Genomic DNA, 18,365 nt, shown 5'->3' with positions numbered 1-18,365 from the left:
GGGGGGGCACGCGTTAACTGGAGTGAGTCCGAGAGCCACTCTAATTAAAACACCACTGCGTCTTGCGTATCAGCGTCCCGTGTTTATAAATGGCGGCAGGGTGTTTGAATTAAAGCTCGCTCAACAAGCTGTAGTTCAAGCGCCCCCGCCACCATTGTTAAGTGCAGGGGCGGTGATACACGAGGTGCAGGAGGCTGCTGGAGCACAGCAATCACCACGCTCCAGCAGACTCGATTACCCACGGGCTGGAATTCCAGCGCGTCGGAGCAGCCCTGGCGCTCGCGCACAGGTGCCCTGAGATTTCCAATTCCTCAGGCAGAAGACAGACACTGTCCTAACTTATTACTTATGTAGCAACATTAGAAGTACTTGGTGCTTCACAAGCATACACAGCCCCCATTAGGAACTTTGCTACTGACTATAAAGAGGCCAAGATTTCACCTTAAGCATCTGCCCTGAGGAACCTACCATTCATTCCTATTTGGGGAAAAGCATCAACAGAATCTGGGGATTTTTTTTAAATGCAAAACTGACTGACAAGAAACGGTAGGCAACAGAGATGAAGGACAGTTTAGTGATTAGGGACCTAGTGTGGAATTAGGAGGTTTCAGTGCCATTCCCGCCTCTGCCTCAGACTTTCTTTGTGATTCAGAGAGGCCTGTATACCTCAGATCCCATCTGTAAGTAATACTTCCCTATTAGGATAAAAGGACAGATATTGAGAGGTTAAGTTAAATATTGCCATGTGGTTAGATGATACAGGGAAAGAAGCCATAAGATAATTACATAAATAGAGTACTGGTCAGGAAATATCAATTCCAACAAACAGTAACTAGCTTGTCCTATGTTCTGCCTCCTAAGAACTAGAAGACTTACAAAACATCATTTATCAGTGGATTGAGAGAGAAACATGAATCTTTTCAAGTAAAAGTTGATATGCTACTGAGATAAGCATCTCAAATGCTCTAGAAGAGTGAGCGCCTGTTAATATCTCTGGACAAATGCTGGAATTTAAATCACAAAGGAAGCTGTAGCTTGTCTACAAGTTAGAGAAACCATGCACGGTTCTCTATCTCCAGAAGGGTATTAAAAATGAAAAGCTAAGCATTCTCTCGATGCCCTCTAACCAGTGACAGTATTGACAAGCATGCTGAAGAAAATCCTATGCTCATATATTATGGAGCCAACAAACAATATGTGATGAGGAAATAAAGACTGCAGATATACATCTGTTCCTGAACTGCATCATTTCTTCATATATGACATTTCTAGCCTAAAGGCAGTTTAATAAACAGCAGTGTCAACTGACTGAAAGAATCTTTACTTCAAAAAGGTATTATTTCTGTCCTTGGAGAGCCTGTTCCATTCTGAAGGTTTGGATTTCATTTCTTCTGTTAGAATGTGTATACATTAGGAGAGACATTGGTTTAAAGCTAATCTTTTTTCAGTTTTGCAGAGGGAAGTTGAAATTCAAGATAATTTTTTAGAGGAGATAGATTTTCAGCAGATTAAGTTAACAAAACCAGCAGATTTTGTTTGCCTGGGGGGGAGAAGAGACTTTAACTGAGTATGAATGTTATACCTGGGTGTACAAAACCATCCCAAAGTCTACCAAATCTGACAGGGGTTAACTAAAGTATACTAGAACATGGTTTGGTTGATTTCTCCTGTCATTAATGAAATTCTACAACCTAACAAAATGGCAAGCAGTCCAATTTGGTAAAACCAGCATATTATTCAGTCAAAATGTCTCTGTATAGTGAACCACTGTATACTAGTTCTGGATTTCATTCATTGTCTTTTAGAGCTCACTGCTTCATGAAATAAAAATCTGTCCAGTGGATACATCTGGCAGATTAACAAACAGTACCAGTAGGTCCTATGGGAATCCCACTCAGTCTCTTTTGGCTGCAAAAATGGCGAGTGCAAACTGGGAAATTTTCAAGACCAGAACAGGAGCCACTAAATACCAAACAGACAGTGACAAAATATTTTATTTAAAAAAACCCAACCGCTTTAAATAAAGAACAAGGATATTTTTCTTATCCGATTTTATTTTTAGCAACCAATCTGGTTGGGGGAGAGTAATGAGAATTAGAGAAATTCACTTTGAAAAAGCAGAACGTATTGCCCACCTAGGTGTTATGGCATCTACTGCTCTGTGGTGCATTCAGAATAGCTGGCAAATACAGAAATGCTAAATTTAACCCGAAATCATTATTTCTCTTCATTGTTCATCTGGAGTGATGCATGATAGGAATGAAGATGAATCTCCTTCAAGAACTTCCCCTTCTCTACAGGGTCCAACCTCATAAAATGGAGACATGTCCAGATCCCGAGTACATTTTCGCTTGTATCACGTTTTCAGTTTTAGAAAACATCACAGAGAAACTCCATATTTCTGTACACTATTTAACTGCAAAGATAGGAAATGAATCCATTTTTTCCTGTAACTCTGCTTGTCACCCAAGGTTATTCTCAGCCCTTAGCAACCATTTTATTCTTATGGATCACTGGCCTCTTCCGCACTGCTTGGTATATCGGGTAATTGCCTTTCAAATGAATTAAAAAACAACCAACCTATGACTACTAATCAGTAATGCTGTATCCATATGAAAACACTTCAGAACAAAGATTTCTATCCCAGGAGGAGAATCTAGCAAATCTCCTACCTTCCATTTCTAGGGTTACATAACCTCTATGCAAGCTCTCCTTTTACACTGTATTAAAGACTGAAATAAAAGCAAGGTAAAGTCATCCATAAGATTAGAGAAAGGCAGGAAAACATTACCTAAGACCAAAAGCAAAATGCAAAAATAGCACCATCTTTTTCAGCCTTTTGGTTTTAACAATACAAAATAAAAAAAGGAAAAACACATTAAAGGTACACACAACTTGTAAAGCACCATGCATCGCTGTCTGAGATTCTTCTATATTTAACATATTTGAAAGAAACATGGAACATTAAAACCTAAAGTGGAGATGCATTAGATTTAGCAGGGTTCAAACCAGCAACGATGTTCAAAGGGCTAAGAGAAAATAATGCTAAAGAAATCATTCAGACCTTACTTATCCAAATAATGGTAATGAAAAAACCAGCCCCACCCTTAAATAGCCCATTACTGTGCAATACGTAGGACATATTGAAACTTCATTATGATCACCCTGCCCTTCTCTCTCTGGGTGAGTCTCTCAATCTTACCTGGCAGCCTGCTTGAAGATCCACTCAGCCCCTCTGCAGAAGAATTATTTTAATTAATAAGGACTGTGTTGCCTAAGCCTGGACTGAAAACCCAGATTTTCCACCTTTGGTTTCCTGCTAGTCTAAGGCTGCATTCACGTCCCCCTGCTACTTGTTTTTAAAGCCCGGCTATGTCTCCCTCGCTCTCAAGAGAAGCTTCTGCACCGTGGCGCAGCACGTAGATGGTCTTAAAGCGATAGCTGCAACGGGAAACCTAAAGCAATGCCTCTCTGCTGACACATCTTTTAGCTTACAAATTTCATCTGGTCACAGTTAATATTTCTTCCAGATTTTGTGCAGATATAAAGCTTACTCTCCTTTCAAAAAGCAGGCAGCTACAAAAGATTCAGTCACATATAAAGCAGTTTCCAGCACTGAATTTCAAGTGAGTTGCAAGAGGAATGCGGGCTCTTTTCCATATTAAATGTTTCCGTGCTTTCTTGACTCCCAGGGAACAGCAGCTAATAGGCGGCACCTCCCACATTTTCTGGGGAAGGAAGTTAACCCTGCATTCCCTTTAGAAAGCCTACGCAGGCTAAAATCAAAACAGATTGCCATCTGCTAAAAGCACAAATAAATGGGTAAACTCACCTAAAACACATCAGACTTCAAAGAGTATAGGAGGGATTTAGAAAAATCCAGGGATCTTTGTACAAGAGAAATGAAAATGCAGTCTGAACTCCCCAGAAGCACCAAACAGTGAAGCAAATTCCCCTTTCACTTTGACTATAACAAGATACCCATCTCTCCTGAAAAGTCAATGCCACCACAAACGCATCTTATTTAAGAAGCACTTCATGAATCAACTCTCCCTTCAAAATAAATTTAATCTCTTGACAGGTTATTTTTCAGAAGCCAAGGAAAGGAAACCTGATAGGACAAACAACTAGTCTTAAAAAAAATCAAAACACCTACCAAGTGACATGTCACATATGAGGGGCTCGAAAATGAACCAAGCAACACACGCACACACTTTCCACATATTAAAATTATTTCTGTTTATGAGTGTGAACACGCACGCTCTCTCTCTAAACCAAAGAATGTTAAAGTTGAAAGTAAAGCACTTCAAGGTTCAGAAATGCCCAAGCTAGGGCTGCCTATGAAACCTTAATTCGGGCCCCACACATATGCCTGACTGGGTATTTAATTACGTGATGGAACAGTATTTTTTTCCATGGGACCTCTGCGTGATTCATTTTCTCTTTGCAGACTGATATTGTATTACAGACTTACAGCTAACCTCTGTTTACTAAAACAGAGTCAATCAACATCAAAGTCCATATCCAACAGTCATCTGATTGGATTTCTCTGTAAAAGGCTAAGGAGAATCTACCACATTGAAATGCACATACCGACTGACCACCTACTGCTTCCCTCTGCTCACAGCACAACCATGATTGATCACCCAAGGCAACCACATCATTAAATATACTCGGATCATTAATACAGTGTATGCAGATAGGTAAAGACAATAGCTTAATAAAAGCCTAATGAAGTACATTGTGATGATTCCCCCAATTAAATTATGTTGCCTAAAAGGCACTAAGTCATAGTTTTCAAATAAGGAAATTAAAGTTCCAACTTCTGATTCTATAATTAGGCACCCAAATAAAATGCTTTAATTTTCGAAGATGAAAAATCCTGGCAAAAAAATCAATGGGAGCTGCAGGTGTTCAGTATTAAAAAAAAATAAAAAAATCCAGCCACTTTATAGACGTATCCAATTATAACACTACGAGTCTAATTTTAGGTACCCAGATGTGAAAATTTTGTGTTTGATTTGTATCAAGTTATAAAGAGATTTATGACTGAACAGAAATTGTCAGGTGAAAAATTCTAAGAGTCTAAGTTTCTGCGTCCACTTAGGTACTTATATAGCCCTCACAAGTCCTAACCAAGTGCCTCAAATTAAACTATTTAGCCATAAAAGATCCTTGGGATGTCACAAAAAACTACCCCACCATGACCACACTGAAGGTGCATCTCCAAGGTGTATATCTGGGATCTTGGATCCTAGTCCAGTTACCTATCCACTGGGCTTTCATCATTACTTCTGAGCAGCTTCAAGACAAGAACTTCAACTACCCAGACATCTCGTGGGAAGAGCGCTTGGCTAAATCCAAACAGTCGCAAAGCTTCTTCTCCTGTGTGGATGACCTCTATCTGACACAGGAGGTCTACGGGCCAACGAGAGGTAAAGCTCTGCTCAACCTGGTACTGGCAACTGGGGACGACCTAATCAGCGACCTAACGATCGAAGGGAAGCTGGGTGACAGCGACCACGAGCTGATCACCTTCACCATCCACCATAAAGCTGGCAAGTCAGTCAGCAATACAGAAGTCCTTGACTTCAGGAAAACTGACTTTGACAAGCTCAGGAGGCTTGTTGGTGAGGCCCTAAGGCACCACAACCCGAAGGGGAGGGGAGCTCTGGTAGAGTGGTTGCTCCTCAAGGGAGCGATCCTCGATGCACAAGCTAATGTTATTCTGTCTCAGAGGAAAGGCAACAAAAGGGCACAGCAGTCCCCTTGGCTCTCCAGGGAACTTGCGGACCTCCTGCGGCAAAAAAGAAAGGCCTACAAAGGATGGGGGACAGGATCCACCTCCGAGGAGAAATATTCTACACTGGTCTGGTCCTGCAGGGAGCAAACCAGGAAAGCCAAGGCTGCGACATAACTCCAACTAGCTACAAGTATGAGGGACATTAAAAAGTCCTTTTTCAGATATGTGGGGAGCAGAAGAAAAAGCAAGGGCAACATTAGACCCCTGCTAAACCAGATGGGACAACTGACAACCGACGAGCAGGAAAAAGCCAACCTATTAAATGGGTACTTTGCATCAGTCTTTCATCAGTCCCACGGGACGCCCCTGCCCACTATAGGACAGAGGGGCCAGGGTGAGGGAGATTCCCTGCCCTCCATCAATGCTGACCTTGTGAAAGTCCAGCCGCCCCTGACAATCTACACCCCGGGGTACTCAAGGAGCTGGCTAGCATCATAGCCCAGCCCCTGGCACGAGAACTCCTGGTACTCTGGTGAAGTGCCTGAAGACTGGAAGAAGGTCCAAGGCAGGAAAGTGGATCTGGCAAACTACAGGCCCATCAGCCTGACCTCTATCCTAGGGAAGGTCTTAGAAAAGATTATTAAAAAGAGGCCATTCTCAACAGACTGGCCAATGGCAACATCCTGAAGGATAGCCAGCACAGGTTTGTTGCAGGTAGGTCTTGCTTGACCAAATCTCATTTCCTTTTACGACCAGGTGACCTATCACCTGGACAAGGGAGAGGAGATTGATGTCATATATCTTGACTTCAAAAAAGCCTTCGATCTGGTATCCCATGATCACCTCTTGGCAAAACTGGCCAATTGTGGCCTTGGGTCCACCACAATCTGCTGGCTGGGAAATTGACTCTATGGTCGGACCCACAGGGTGGTGGTTGACAAAAGTCAATTGTCATGGTGCCCTGTGACCAGTGGGGTCCCCCAAGGCTCTGTCCTTGGACCCATATTGTTCAACATCTTCATCAATGATGTGGACACTGGAATCAGAAGCGGACTGGCCAAGATTGCTGATGATACCAAACTCTGGGGTAAAACATCCATACCTGAGGACAGGAGGGTGATCCAGGCTGACCTTGACAGGCTCAAGAAATGGTCGGATGAGAACTTGATGGTGTTTATCACTGAAAAATGCAAGGTTCTCCACCTTGGGAGGAAAAACCTGCATCATCCTTATAGGCTCGGCAGTGCTACATTAGCTAGCACTATGGATGAAAGGGACTTGGGGGGTCATGAATGACCACAAGATGAACATGAGCCTTCAACGTGATGCTGCGACCAATAAAGCCACCAAAACACTGGCTTGCATTCACAGATGCTTCTCAAGCAAATCCCAGGACATCATTCTCCCCTTGTACTCGGCCTTGGTGAGGCTGCAGCTGGAGTACTGCGCCCAGTTTTGGGCACCTCAATTCAAGAAGGATGTGGAGAAGCTTGAGAGAGGGCTGAGGAGAGCCACGCGCATGATCAGAGGTCAGGGAAGCAGACCCTACGATGACAGGCTGAGAGCCCTGGGGCTCTTTAGCCTGAAAAAGCGCAGGCTCCGGGGTGATCTGATGGCCACCTATAAGTTTATCAGGGGTGACCACCAAGATCTAGGGGGAGGATCGTTCACCAGAGCGCCCCAAGGGATGACGAGGTCGAATGGTTATAAACTACTGCAAGACCATTTCAGGCTGGACATAAGCAAGAATTTCTTCATTGTCTGAGCCCCCAAGGTCTGGAATAGCCTGCCACCAGAGGTGGTTCATGTCCCTACACTGAACGCCTTCAAGAGAAATTTGGATGCTTATCTTGCTGGGATCCTATGACCCCAGCTGACTTCCTGCCCCTTGGGCAGGGGGCTGGACTCAATGATCTTCCGAGGTCCCTTCCAGCCCTGATGTCTATGAAATCTATGAAACTCTGCATCAACATTGCATGGGCTAGTACAAAGGTAAAGATAATTATTGTAACACAAAAAACAATTTTTTACAACCAAGTTACGATTAACCAAATGTATTAAATGCAAATAAAATGGAGTATTTACATGAAATAAACATAAATATTTTATAAGGCAAATTATTTACTCAATGGTAATATTTTAGCTCGTAGTTTCCATATTGGCTATTCTTGTGTGTGTGCAACCTCACCTCTTTAAGCAAATTTTGTATTTGGTAACTTAGAAGACAGGGTAAAAGGCCTTTGCTTTAACCGGTGTTACCATCACCTTTGAGAAAAATGGCCAAAAGAGCAGTAAATCAGGGGTCAGAAAATCTGTACATTATAGCTACAGACAGCAAAACCTATTCTGTAAACTGCAAATCGATTGATGACCTAGCTAGTATGTTCATGGAAAAGAAGGATGAGAGAAGGAGATATTCTTCCTTCCCCAAACCGGCATTCAAGTGTTAATGATTGTAATTTAAACCACCGCTAGCACATAATGGTATTCCTGGGTTGACCAGAAAATGGCTATACTTTTCATAAGATTTGCAACACTTAGACAAGAGAGATGCCGGCTCCTTTCCAAGATACATTTTCCAAATGTCATCCCTACTTCGTTACATTTACAGCTAAAGCCAATTGACCAGTTATAAGATCTCGCGTGCTGAACAGGTTCATTGCTTCAATGCCCGACATCTCCATGAGAGCCGTAACTGCTGCTAGCATTACGTTTTATTTCTGAAGCCCCAGAGGAAAAACAGGAGGGGGCGGGGACTTAAGTAGCTTAGATTTAAAGTATGGAACCAATGTTTAAACATCCATGTTTAATGTTCATGTTGTTACGTGATCAGTAAAAGGTAACAGACTCTTAAAACTGCTTATTCTTTTGGCACAACTTGAAATGGGGCAAGGCAGCTAATTCTTGATAAGAGGGACTGTGAATCCATTTATCGACTAATTTTTTTTTTTTAATTTGTTAAATATTAAAAAAAAAAAAACATTTAAGGTTGCCAATTACACAGGTAATTTCAAACCTGCTCTTCCATTAATGTAAATGATCACCTTAGAAACCACACATTTTGGTTAGCACACTTCCTTAGCTAAACTTCAATTAATGGTTTTAAAGCTGTGGACACTTAACAAAATAAAGGCCAGACTTCTTATATACAGGTTTATGGTACCATTAGTTCATTAGCACAAAATGAACTATCGGAAGATGTTTTACACAGAGATGAATATCCCTTATCTTGCATAGTCAGAGAAACTAAAGTAAACCTGGGCCTGATTAGGGCTCAGTTCCATCAGGAACAAAATGCCCTGAACTCAGAAGATGATCTGTGCTTCACAGTACTGGAGCATGAGTATATACCAATCCTTTTAATTTCCCCCATATATATTCAGGCCAGCATCTGGAAAAATCTTACATTCACTGATGGGGTTACTTAGACCACAGTTTCTCAACCTGTGGTTGGCGTACCCCTGGAGGTATGCCAGACAGGCAGGGGGTATGCAGCTAACCCAACACTCTCTCTCTCGCACCCTTTTTTCCTCTCTCTCGCCCTCTTTTCCTCTCAAAACTATGGCAAAAATTTTGGTACGCTGCACATTGCGCAGCACTAGGTTCAGCCCTCCTAGCTTTGGGCAACATCACCTCTAGCCCAGGTACATACTTGAGTTGTGCACCCCTGGTGTAAAAGGAGGCAACCCTATCCACACCAGATCAGACATCTGTCATATCACAGCCTTATGTACACAGCCCTTCTTCCAACATATAGCACACATTAGTCTGTAAATATAAAATCCCTTGGAAAATTGAGTGTTGGGGTACTTATTAAAATTTTCAGAAGTTAGGGGGTACTTGCTACTTAAAAGGTTGAGAAACACTGACTTCAATCATCAAAAGACATTTAGAGTCACTTTTCCATTAGATTCTCTATTTAAAAGACAGCGCATACTCATTTTGAAGTATTGGTACAAACACACTGAGTGTGGCCATGTTTTAATATTCAAGAATTCTAATAAAAGAAAGTTATTCATGGGTCAAGATGCATTTACTTAATCTGCCAAATTGCAGAACAATATGCTTTGGAACGTATACAAGTTTTCCACTCCCTGGTCTGAGGGTTAAATGCCATACTAAACTCTGGGCTGAAGAGCACACAGTCACCTGACACTAGCAGTCGGTGAGTAACACGAGTAAAATCTATTACGTGAAATGTTTAAGGAGCTTTGGTTTTTGGCAAGTTCCTGTAGCGGCTACTATTCCTCTGCTGCATCTCATGCAAGATGTCATTTATGGAGGCAAGATGGTGGATACAGCATGTCAATTTACATTTATGGCAAAATAGTTTTTAAATGTCTGAAAGGGTCACAGAATAATTATTTCCATGTCTAACACAAAGATAAACAATATCTTAAGTGAGGGAGGTGAGCTTACTTGTGTAAAAAGGAAGAATGGTATGGAGCAAAGAAAAACCTGACGGCCATATTCATCTAAAGAAACAAAAAATACCAATGGCTTTTAACAGGCCAACCTCTGAGAGAGAAGCCTGGGGGAGAGGTCATTTGGGGACACAGTCATTTAGTCTGTTCAAAAATTCTCCCAAGTGCATGCATTTGGGAGGTGTAACTGCTTTAGAGGTACCTGTATTTAATAAAGATATACACTGAGCCAGGAGCAAGTTAATTTGATCCTGGAGATAGAAATAAGGAGTTGATTCTCCGGATAGTAAGTACTGCTGACAGATTAACTAACGAGTTATCAGCAAGAGTAAAGGGGAGAAAAAAAACAAACAAAAAAACCCCACACACATTTAATTCGGTCTGTTGCCAAATACAAATCTGTTTTTCTATAAGGTTATTGTTGTACAAGCAATTTCAAATATAACCCTAGAAAAAAGATCCTGCTAACCTTTTCATGAGAGATACTGAAGTTAAGGTAAGTTATTTTTCTCCCCAAAACCTGCACTTCCCTGTTTCAGTCAAAGGACCAAAACAAAGATGCTCTAGCCTAAGAGAACAGTGGCTATTTGGGTACAACAGAAACAAGGAGGAACAGGCCAAAGACCCAAGCAGGGGGTGGGAGTTCACAGTCACAAGGGGACCTCTTTGCCCCATGTCAATCAGCCAAAAGCATTCCTCACTAGGACAACTGCAGCATGGCACCACTCCGACACAGCTTGAGATGCAGTAATTTAGGAATGGCTCATGACATTGGATTTGTACCCAGAACACTACACTGTATTTTGCATAAGTGTGATATAGCACATTTTTTTCTATTTGTTAAATAAGCACTCTGGAGCAGGAACCTCTGTATCTATACTGTTAGAAGTACTCTTATGCTGCTGTAGAAATAACCTTCTACCTAGAAGAACAGATCTATAGCTTCAAAATTACTCTCCCTTTCTAATCTTTTCACATTTTATTTTTCTGCTAGCCACCTTCCTTCTTGCAGGTCTACAGTTTGGGAATTTCTGTGAGCCATGCTATAAAGCAATCTACTCATAAATGACCTAGTGTTGTTAACTTTCACAAAGGCATAGATTGGGAAAGCAAGCTGCCTGAATATCAATTGCAAAGTGATCTCCAAAACATTCCCCCAGCAACACTGGATTACTGTGAACAGTGAGAAAAAACTGACCAGATGAATTGCTAAAGAGGTCATGGACAAAAAGGCAAACATGTTTTTGAAAGAGATTCATGGGGACCTATACATTGCAGGCTGAATTTATGAGGTATACTATGACCCCTTTCATTTAGGAACAATGCACACATCCCAATCCTGCATAGTAGAAATGTCAAAAGTAGTACAGGCTTTTTAGCAAACTTCATTCCAACAATTTTTCATGGATTATCGAAGCAGTGTAATTTGCTTTTATAAGGCTAAGGGCATGAAAACTGTATATCAGGGAATTCTTGTTCCAGTTCATTTGATAGGCATGATTCTTAAAAACAGGGAGCTCTACAACATATTTCAGTCTTCATCCATTTGTAGTTTCATACTCTATGAAAGTTCACAACGTGCTCAGCGAGATCTTTTCAGTGAATGGAGCAACTTGGTAGAGCTGGAACTGAAGACTGTGATAGCCACTGGTGCAACAAAGGAATAGTAGTAACATGTAGGCAAGCATTTCTATGTTGAACTGAAGGTCAGCTGAGGTCAACGCAACAGCACAGCCTGAACTTCTTTTAAGTGGGAGAGTGATGATTATAAAAAGTTACACTGCCTTAAGAACAGCTTCAAATGCAATTAAAACAAGTGCTACCCAACTTATTTTGTATATACTATTTAGGTGCCATAATTTATAAAGGTAGCGGAGTACCAACTGTTCGTAAAAAACAACCCCCCCAAAAAACAAAAACAAAAAACCAACAACAAACCACTCCCCCGCAAAAACTATACATTTCACTTAAGTTTTATCATGGAGGTGTCTTCCAGGCATATGTGGTATTAACATCCTTGTTAGTAACTGCTACACCCATTTTAACAGATTAATCAATACCCATATTCCTCCTTAAAACAGACAATATAAAAAGAAACTACAGATGGAAACTTTAGTACCAATTCAGTCAACAGAAAAACTTTAGGGAGAAAACATCTTCCCTACAGACTGAAACTTTAAATATATTACATTAAATATAGTTTTCTGCATTCTGATTACATCAATGGGTGTAGTCAGAAATGCAACTGCATACATTCCAACCCAATTTGATCACTAAATATCTATCACAAAACCCCAAACACACAAAACCCTGAAAACGCCAAGCATAACATTTTATCAAAAGCACTTCAGCTAAAAACGCATTTTAAAAACAGCAACTTTCAAGGACTTGCACAGAGGTATGCACATTTTTAAAATCCTACAGAGATAATTAAAAAAAAATTTAATGAAAAAAATGATTTCAGGTTCTACAAAATCTGCTTTCAAGCTCTGTGTAACCAGCAAACCCCTTCGGGGCCATTTCAGCTAATTAAAAATGTACAGATGTCCAAGCTGAGCTAAGCTATTCACAATTTTTCACATGCATTCACTAAACGGATTAATGGAAAAATATCAATCCCGTGGCAGTAAGAATAATGTGAGAGAGGGGGAAAAGGCATCTTTTAGGATTTACTTGACTTAAAAAAAAAAAAAACTCTTTAAATGCATTAAAAATGTACACACAACCTGCTGGCTCGTTAAAGGATTTCTTGGACATCTGGTTACACATTGTAATGCTAGCTGCTCCTCAAGTTACTCAAACTGTCTGAAATGTTAAATATTATGTCTTTACATTTTCAACAACATTGTATCCTCAATTTCCAATTATTCAGCTACAATTAAAGCTCTTATTCCCAAAGATACTGATTTGCAAGATCAACTTTACACCAGAAATCTTTGCTTTAATGTGGAAGAGTTTTTCCCTACTTTATGAACAACGCTACAAGTCTTACTGATTTTCTGGTGGCAACTTTTCTAATCCAAACAACATAAAAAGGTTATCTATTCCAAGCCCAACCCAATCAGGATCTTCAACCCTTCCATTCCCATTTATTTTGGGAAGAGACTACAACCCGAAATGCTTAGGTCTCATCAATATACAAAGCTGCATCAGTATTAACTAGTTTAAAACCACCTGTGTAGGCACTTAAATTTAAAAGTGGTCAAGATCATTTTGGCTTAAAAACAGATTCCGTAACACCTTACGCCAATATAAAAGCCATTTCTAGCCTAAATCAAGAACATCTACACAAAGGATTGTGCCAATATAACTACAGCAGACTTCTATAACACATATACACAAAACACGTGCACACGAGCTGACATCAGCATAAGTTTGCATGTAAATTAACACCCTAGACATCAGTGTCTCCATGAAGAATAATTGCACGCACAAATACAGGCTGGGGAATTACTACCTAGGCTGCAGTACTGCAAAGGACCCAGTGGTTACAGTGGACCGTAAAGCTGAACTTGAGCCAACAATATACTCTTGTTGAAAAAACCCGCCAACAGCATACTGGGTTGTATTAACAGGAGGAGGGTCACTTGCAAATCAAACGGTAAGCAATTCTTCTGCTCTATTCAGCACTGGTAAGGCCTCAACTGGTGTACTAGTTTTGGGCCTCACCATTCAAGGATGTGGACTGGAAAGAGTCCCGAGGACAGCAACAAGGATTAGAGGCCCATGAAGCAGAATTTACAAGCAGAGGCTGAAAGAAGAAAGAGTTACTTTGTCTGGGGAACAGAGGGGGGAATTTGATAGCAGACTTCAAATACCGGAAGGGATGGACTCTGATGGGCTTTTCTCTGTGGTTGCAGGGAACAGGGCTAGGAGTAATGGAGCTGAGCTGCTGCAGAGGAAAATTTGGAGGAACTTTCCCACTATGGGGTTCTGGAATTTCCACCCCTAGAAAATGTCAAGAGCAGGTTGGGCAGACACTTGGCCAGGATGGTTTAAGTCAGGGATGATCCTGCCTTGAGCAGGGGGCTGGACTAGATGACCTCGTGAGGTCTCTTCCAACCCTACTTTCCTGTGCTCCTCCGAGTAATTGTATTCCTAGGCAAAATAGACATATAAATTGAAAATATTTTTTTAACAATCCAAATCACACATTTATTGCTCAAATGAAGCATTGAGACAATGACACTAAAGGAATATTTTATGGCAGTTAAAAAATACTACAGTCACTTTCTTTAAGGCTCGATTTAGTTACTAGTCAAATTAGTTATACATACTAAGATGACAATTGTAAAGAAAGGATCCATTATTTGCATTAACTGCACAAATTCTACCAACAGAAGGGAATTTCTTTCTACTATTCGGTTACAAAATAAAATGTTTGTGATGCTACAGAGAGCAGTCCTGAAAATAAGACCTTTTGGATTTATCTTCCTTATTGAGGAGATTGGCAGTCAAACCTTGACTGTTACTACCACTTCAGAAAAGGGCAAGGGGGACATCCAACAAAAGATTTACAGATGAACCCACAGCCATAGCTGTATGTTTCTGCAGGGAAGCCTCTTTTCAAACGAACAAAGAGACAGAGAACATGACACGGGCTGGACAACCCACTTCTGACAGTGGGGCAAGCAATAAAGGCATGAACCCCCTGGGCACTAGCAGCTGCAGGAGTTGATGCTTGTGCCACTTGCCCTGCTGCTGCAGAACTGTGTCCCCAACTCAACACAGCAGCTGAGGGAAGGGGAAAAACAGTGGCAGCCTTAGATCCCTGCAGGCTGATGCCAGCACCCAGGGGGTTAACACTGCTGCTGCTTGCCCCACCACCACAGAACTGAGTCCCCAGCCAGGATCCCAAACCAGTGGCGGGACAGGCAACAGCAGCATTAGCCCCTGGGTGCTTTACCAAACCTGATGAAGAATGTCTTGCATTCAAAAGCTTGTTTAACTAGCCTATTTAGTTGGTCCAACAAAAAAAAGATAGGCACCCACAAAAATCCTTGCCTTTAACAGACTACTGATGTGCTGAGATGGGAGAAGAAACAACTTATGTATAACTTCAAATCAGGCACAGAAACAACGTTTAAAGTGACAAGTGCCAGAATAAAGAGAAGCAGTGAAAGCCTATAAAGATGTTTAAGGGGGAAAAAAGGTATAAAAGATTTTAACCCTGCCCCTTTAATACAAGGTCACCTTTAGAATTTGATAACCACAACACTGATTCATCAACTATTTAGGGATCATTCAAAATGAAGAACATTAACTTAAAATAAAATCACCAAAATATGAACAAAACTCAATTTTGCTAATGTTTTTTTATATCAGAATCTCGGTACAGGTAGAGTTATTTGCATTCACAAAGTAATGCAAGACAAATGTTTAAAGAAAAAAATCACGCTTTTTTCTTAAGCAGTATTAATCTCAAATTATAGTATTACTAGCAACGCCACAGCACTGTGGTCCAGAAGAGCTTACTCCATCCACTTCACCCCCTCTTTTAGAAATACAAGAAATAGCGTACATCAGGGGTGGCCAAGCCATGGCACAGGTACAACTGGCAGGGGCAGCCTCTGTGTGGTGTACACGGCAGGTCAGGGAAAGGACAGGCAGTGCTGTATCAGATAGAGCAGAAAGCAGACCATCAGTTCAGGAAGGGACCACCAGCTTAGGGAGGGAACAGAAAACAGAGCAGCAGATCAGGTAAGGGAAAGGGATCAGAGTGGCACTAGGGGAGCATGCAGGACTAATTTGCAGGACGCCATCCCCAGTGTTGTACATAATCAGAACAATGGCCCATTTACTTGGGTGTCCAGTCATCATTTTCCAATACCAGATGCTTCACTTGAAGATGTAACATGAAGGCTAAAACCTGTGTTCTAATGTATTCTGGAAGGAATTTTTTCTTCCCATTCCACTTTAACAAGAGCTAAAAAACAGTCTATTTTTATTCTGTTTAGTTAACTGCAGATGCCTTTTTATTTGTTTGTATTTTTTTTTTTGGCATATTAGATTCATGTATCTAAAAATTACTCTGGGATATAGTATTCCACAAGTTAATCAGTTAACAGCATTCTAATTTCACCAGGCGAGACTTAAATATATTGTGAAGCAATCTGACACAGCATAACTTCAAGTCTTCTGACTTGTTATTTCTTTGCATAATTTTTTGTTCTATGTTACAAAACTAATTGGCCTGTCCTGTACTGTTCATAATTTCAGGCACCTGCCCTCTCCACTTGGTATTCTCCTTTCTATATTAGTTTTCTATGGTAAAGTTTTCAAGAGTGCCATTTTAAAAAGTGTCTCTGACACCCACATTGCAATACATTTTAATACAATTAGGCCTCTATATCACTTTTGATGATAGGACTTCAGAAATACTAGTCTGCTTTCTTAAGGAATGCAGCTCCCACCCACACATGCACTTAGATTTTTCTGATGGTGCATAAGAGAGAAAATATTTCAGGAAGAGTGGTTTAGAGTGAGTGAAAAGGTGGGGAAAAAAGATAAGAAAAAGCAAACAAAAGTAGGAACAAACTTTAATAATGTACATTATTTCATTCATTCATATTCATTTCTTTGGCAGAAAATCCAGCACTGAAAATAGAGGGGCTTGGGTGGACAGAGAAGAAATCTAGAAAAGAAAGGGAGGGAAAGGGGAGAAGGGCAAATCATATTGCCAACCCCTCATTGTGCTTTCATGTTTTACTTTTATTTTTTATATATATATATATATATATATATATATCCCCTTGAAAGTGTGTATATTTAACTCTGCTCATTTAACACATGCCAAATCAAGAAATGATGCGTCTGAGCCAGTGTTTCAGGCCACATCTATACCAGTTTTCCAAAAATAATTCCATTAGTATTAGATGGAAGCCCGACTGTAAACAGTGCTACAGAAGTTTCAGGTATTTTTACCACTTTATTAGTCAAACCTGCAGGTTTAATACAGCAGTTAAAAATGCAAGAGGATACCAGAGACTTAGGTAAATGGTGACCATGCATCTGTGTTTGGCCAGGACAGTCCTGGATTTCACAGGCCATCCTAGCTAGTTTGTGAAAATGAAAACACGAGTCCCAGATTGGTGCCAGCCTGCCTACAATGCCTGGCCCAGCTCCTCCTGGCCAGTGGCTGGAGCAGGGAGCAGGCTGGACTCTGGAGGGGAAGCAAGTATCCCAGATTTCCTTACAAAATGAATATGGTTGCTCTACTTATGTACAGTACAACTTGTATTAATGCTTAGGCCAGTCTGTCTAACCATGGATTAACACACATGGGATTTTATTGATAGGTTAGAACAGATAAAGACTTAAGGAACTAAACCAAGGGTTATGCCTTTCCCTCCAAAGGAGTTGTTCCAGGTAACTACTTGTGGTATCAAGAGATGATCTGTCAAGCCACAATTACATTAATCATGCAAATACATTAAAGCAATGCCTTTTTATGAACCTTATTTTCATATAAACATTTCTAGAAATTAGCCTTATGAGCCAGCTGCATTTCAGAATCACATGACCGTAACTATTCTCTAAAACCTCACTTTATTTGAATTGATCAAAAATAAAGCATGGGTACCCAAGCAGAAAGGCAAAAAATGCATGTGCAATCAGTCTGAACATAACATGCCTGTAGAAACTGATACAATATGCAGTTATAAAACAAGTGCAGAAAAGAAAAAAAAATAGTAAAAAGGGCATTTGATATCAAAACTTTAAAATACATGAACATTTTTTTACCACCATCTTCCAGCACACAATCAGAAATGCAGGTAAGGACATCAGTTTCCTCAACACACAAATTTCAGAAATTCAGTATTTAGTTAAGCGAAGCTAAACTAGAAGTGGTTCAGTCACCTACCCTGGAGGTTTTCAAGAGGAGACTAGATGGTCACCTCGCTGGGGTCACCTAACCCCAGCTGTCTTCCTGCCTAGAGAGGAATGCTGGACCCAATGATCTACAAGGTCCCTTCCAGCCGTTTATTTATGAACCTATAAACAGTTTCTGCCGAGACCATCCAATGGCTTTGTACAGCAAATCCCTCCCAGCAACAACTACACATCTCAATGTTTATGTTGAAATGCACTGTAGTTTGACCAGCTTCTGGAGTCAAAAGCACAAAAGAATGCATCTTACTACCCCACTTTTATTATATATGTTTAAAAATAGCCCTAATCAAATAATCACACTTCAA

The 18,365-nt window shown here is 40.6% G+C and overlaps 1 protein-coding gene across 13 annotated transcripts in view; it reads right to left on the bottom strand.

Annotated features, from left to right (window-relative positions):
- Positions 1 to 18,365, bottom strand: part of EIF4G3 (eukaryotic translation initiation factor 4 gamma 3) — a 172,118-nt gene that overhangs the window by 127,052 nt on the left and 26,701 nt on the right. For 3 of the 13 annotated variants that reach the window (XM_025203618.1, XM_025203616.1, XM_025203620.1), the window contains exon 1: positions 3,203 to 3,674. The exons of 1 other annotated variant lie outside the window; for it this stretch is intronic. Coding sequence is in view for 1 of the 12 variants with exons in the window: in XM_025203615.1 (XP_025059400.1) it covers positions 3,833 to 3,843 (11 nt within the window). In the remaining 11 variants the exon portion in view is untranslated. Of the gene's footprint in view, positions 1 to 3,202; positions 3,675 to 3,832; positions 4,050 to 18,365 lie in introns of those variants that run through there. 9 more of the 13 variants (XM_025203613.1, XM_006023197.3, XM_025203624.1 and 6 more) reach the window with 7 other exon arrangements.

The sequence above is a fragment of the Alligator sinensis genome, unplaced genomic scaffold (genome assembly GCF_000455745.1).
Source record: "Alligator sinensis unplaced genomic scaffold, ASM45574v1 scaffold512_1, whole genome shotgun sequence".
Taxonomy (NCBI): Eukaryota; Metazoa; Chordata; order Crocodylia; family Alligatoridae; genus Alligator; species Alligator sinensis.
The sequence above is the reverse complement of the archived record's forward strand: the minus strand, read 5'-3'. Positions and strand labels throughout refer to the sequence as shown.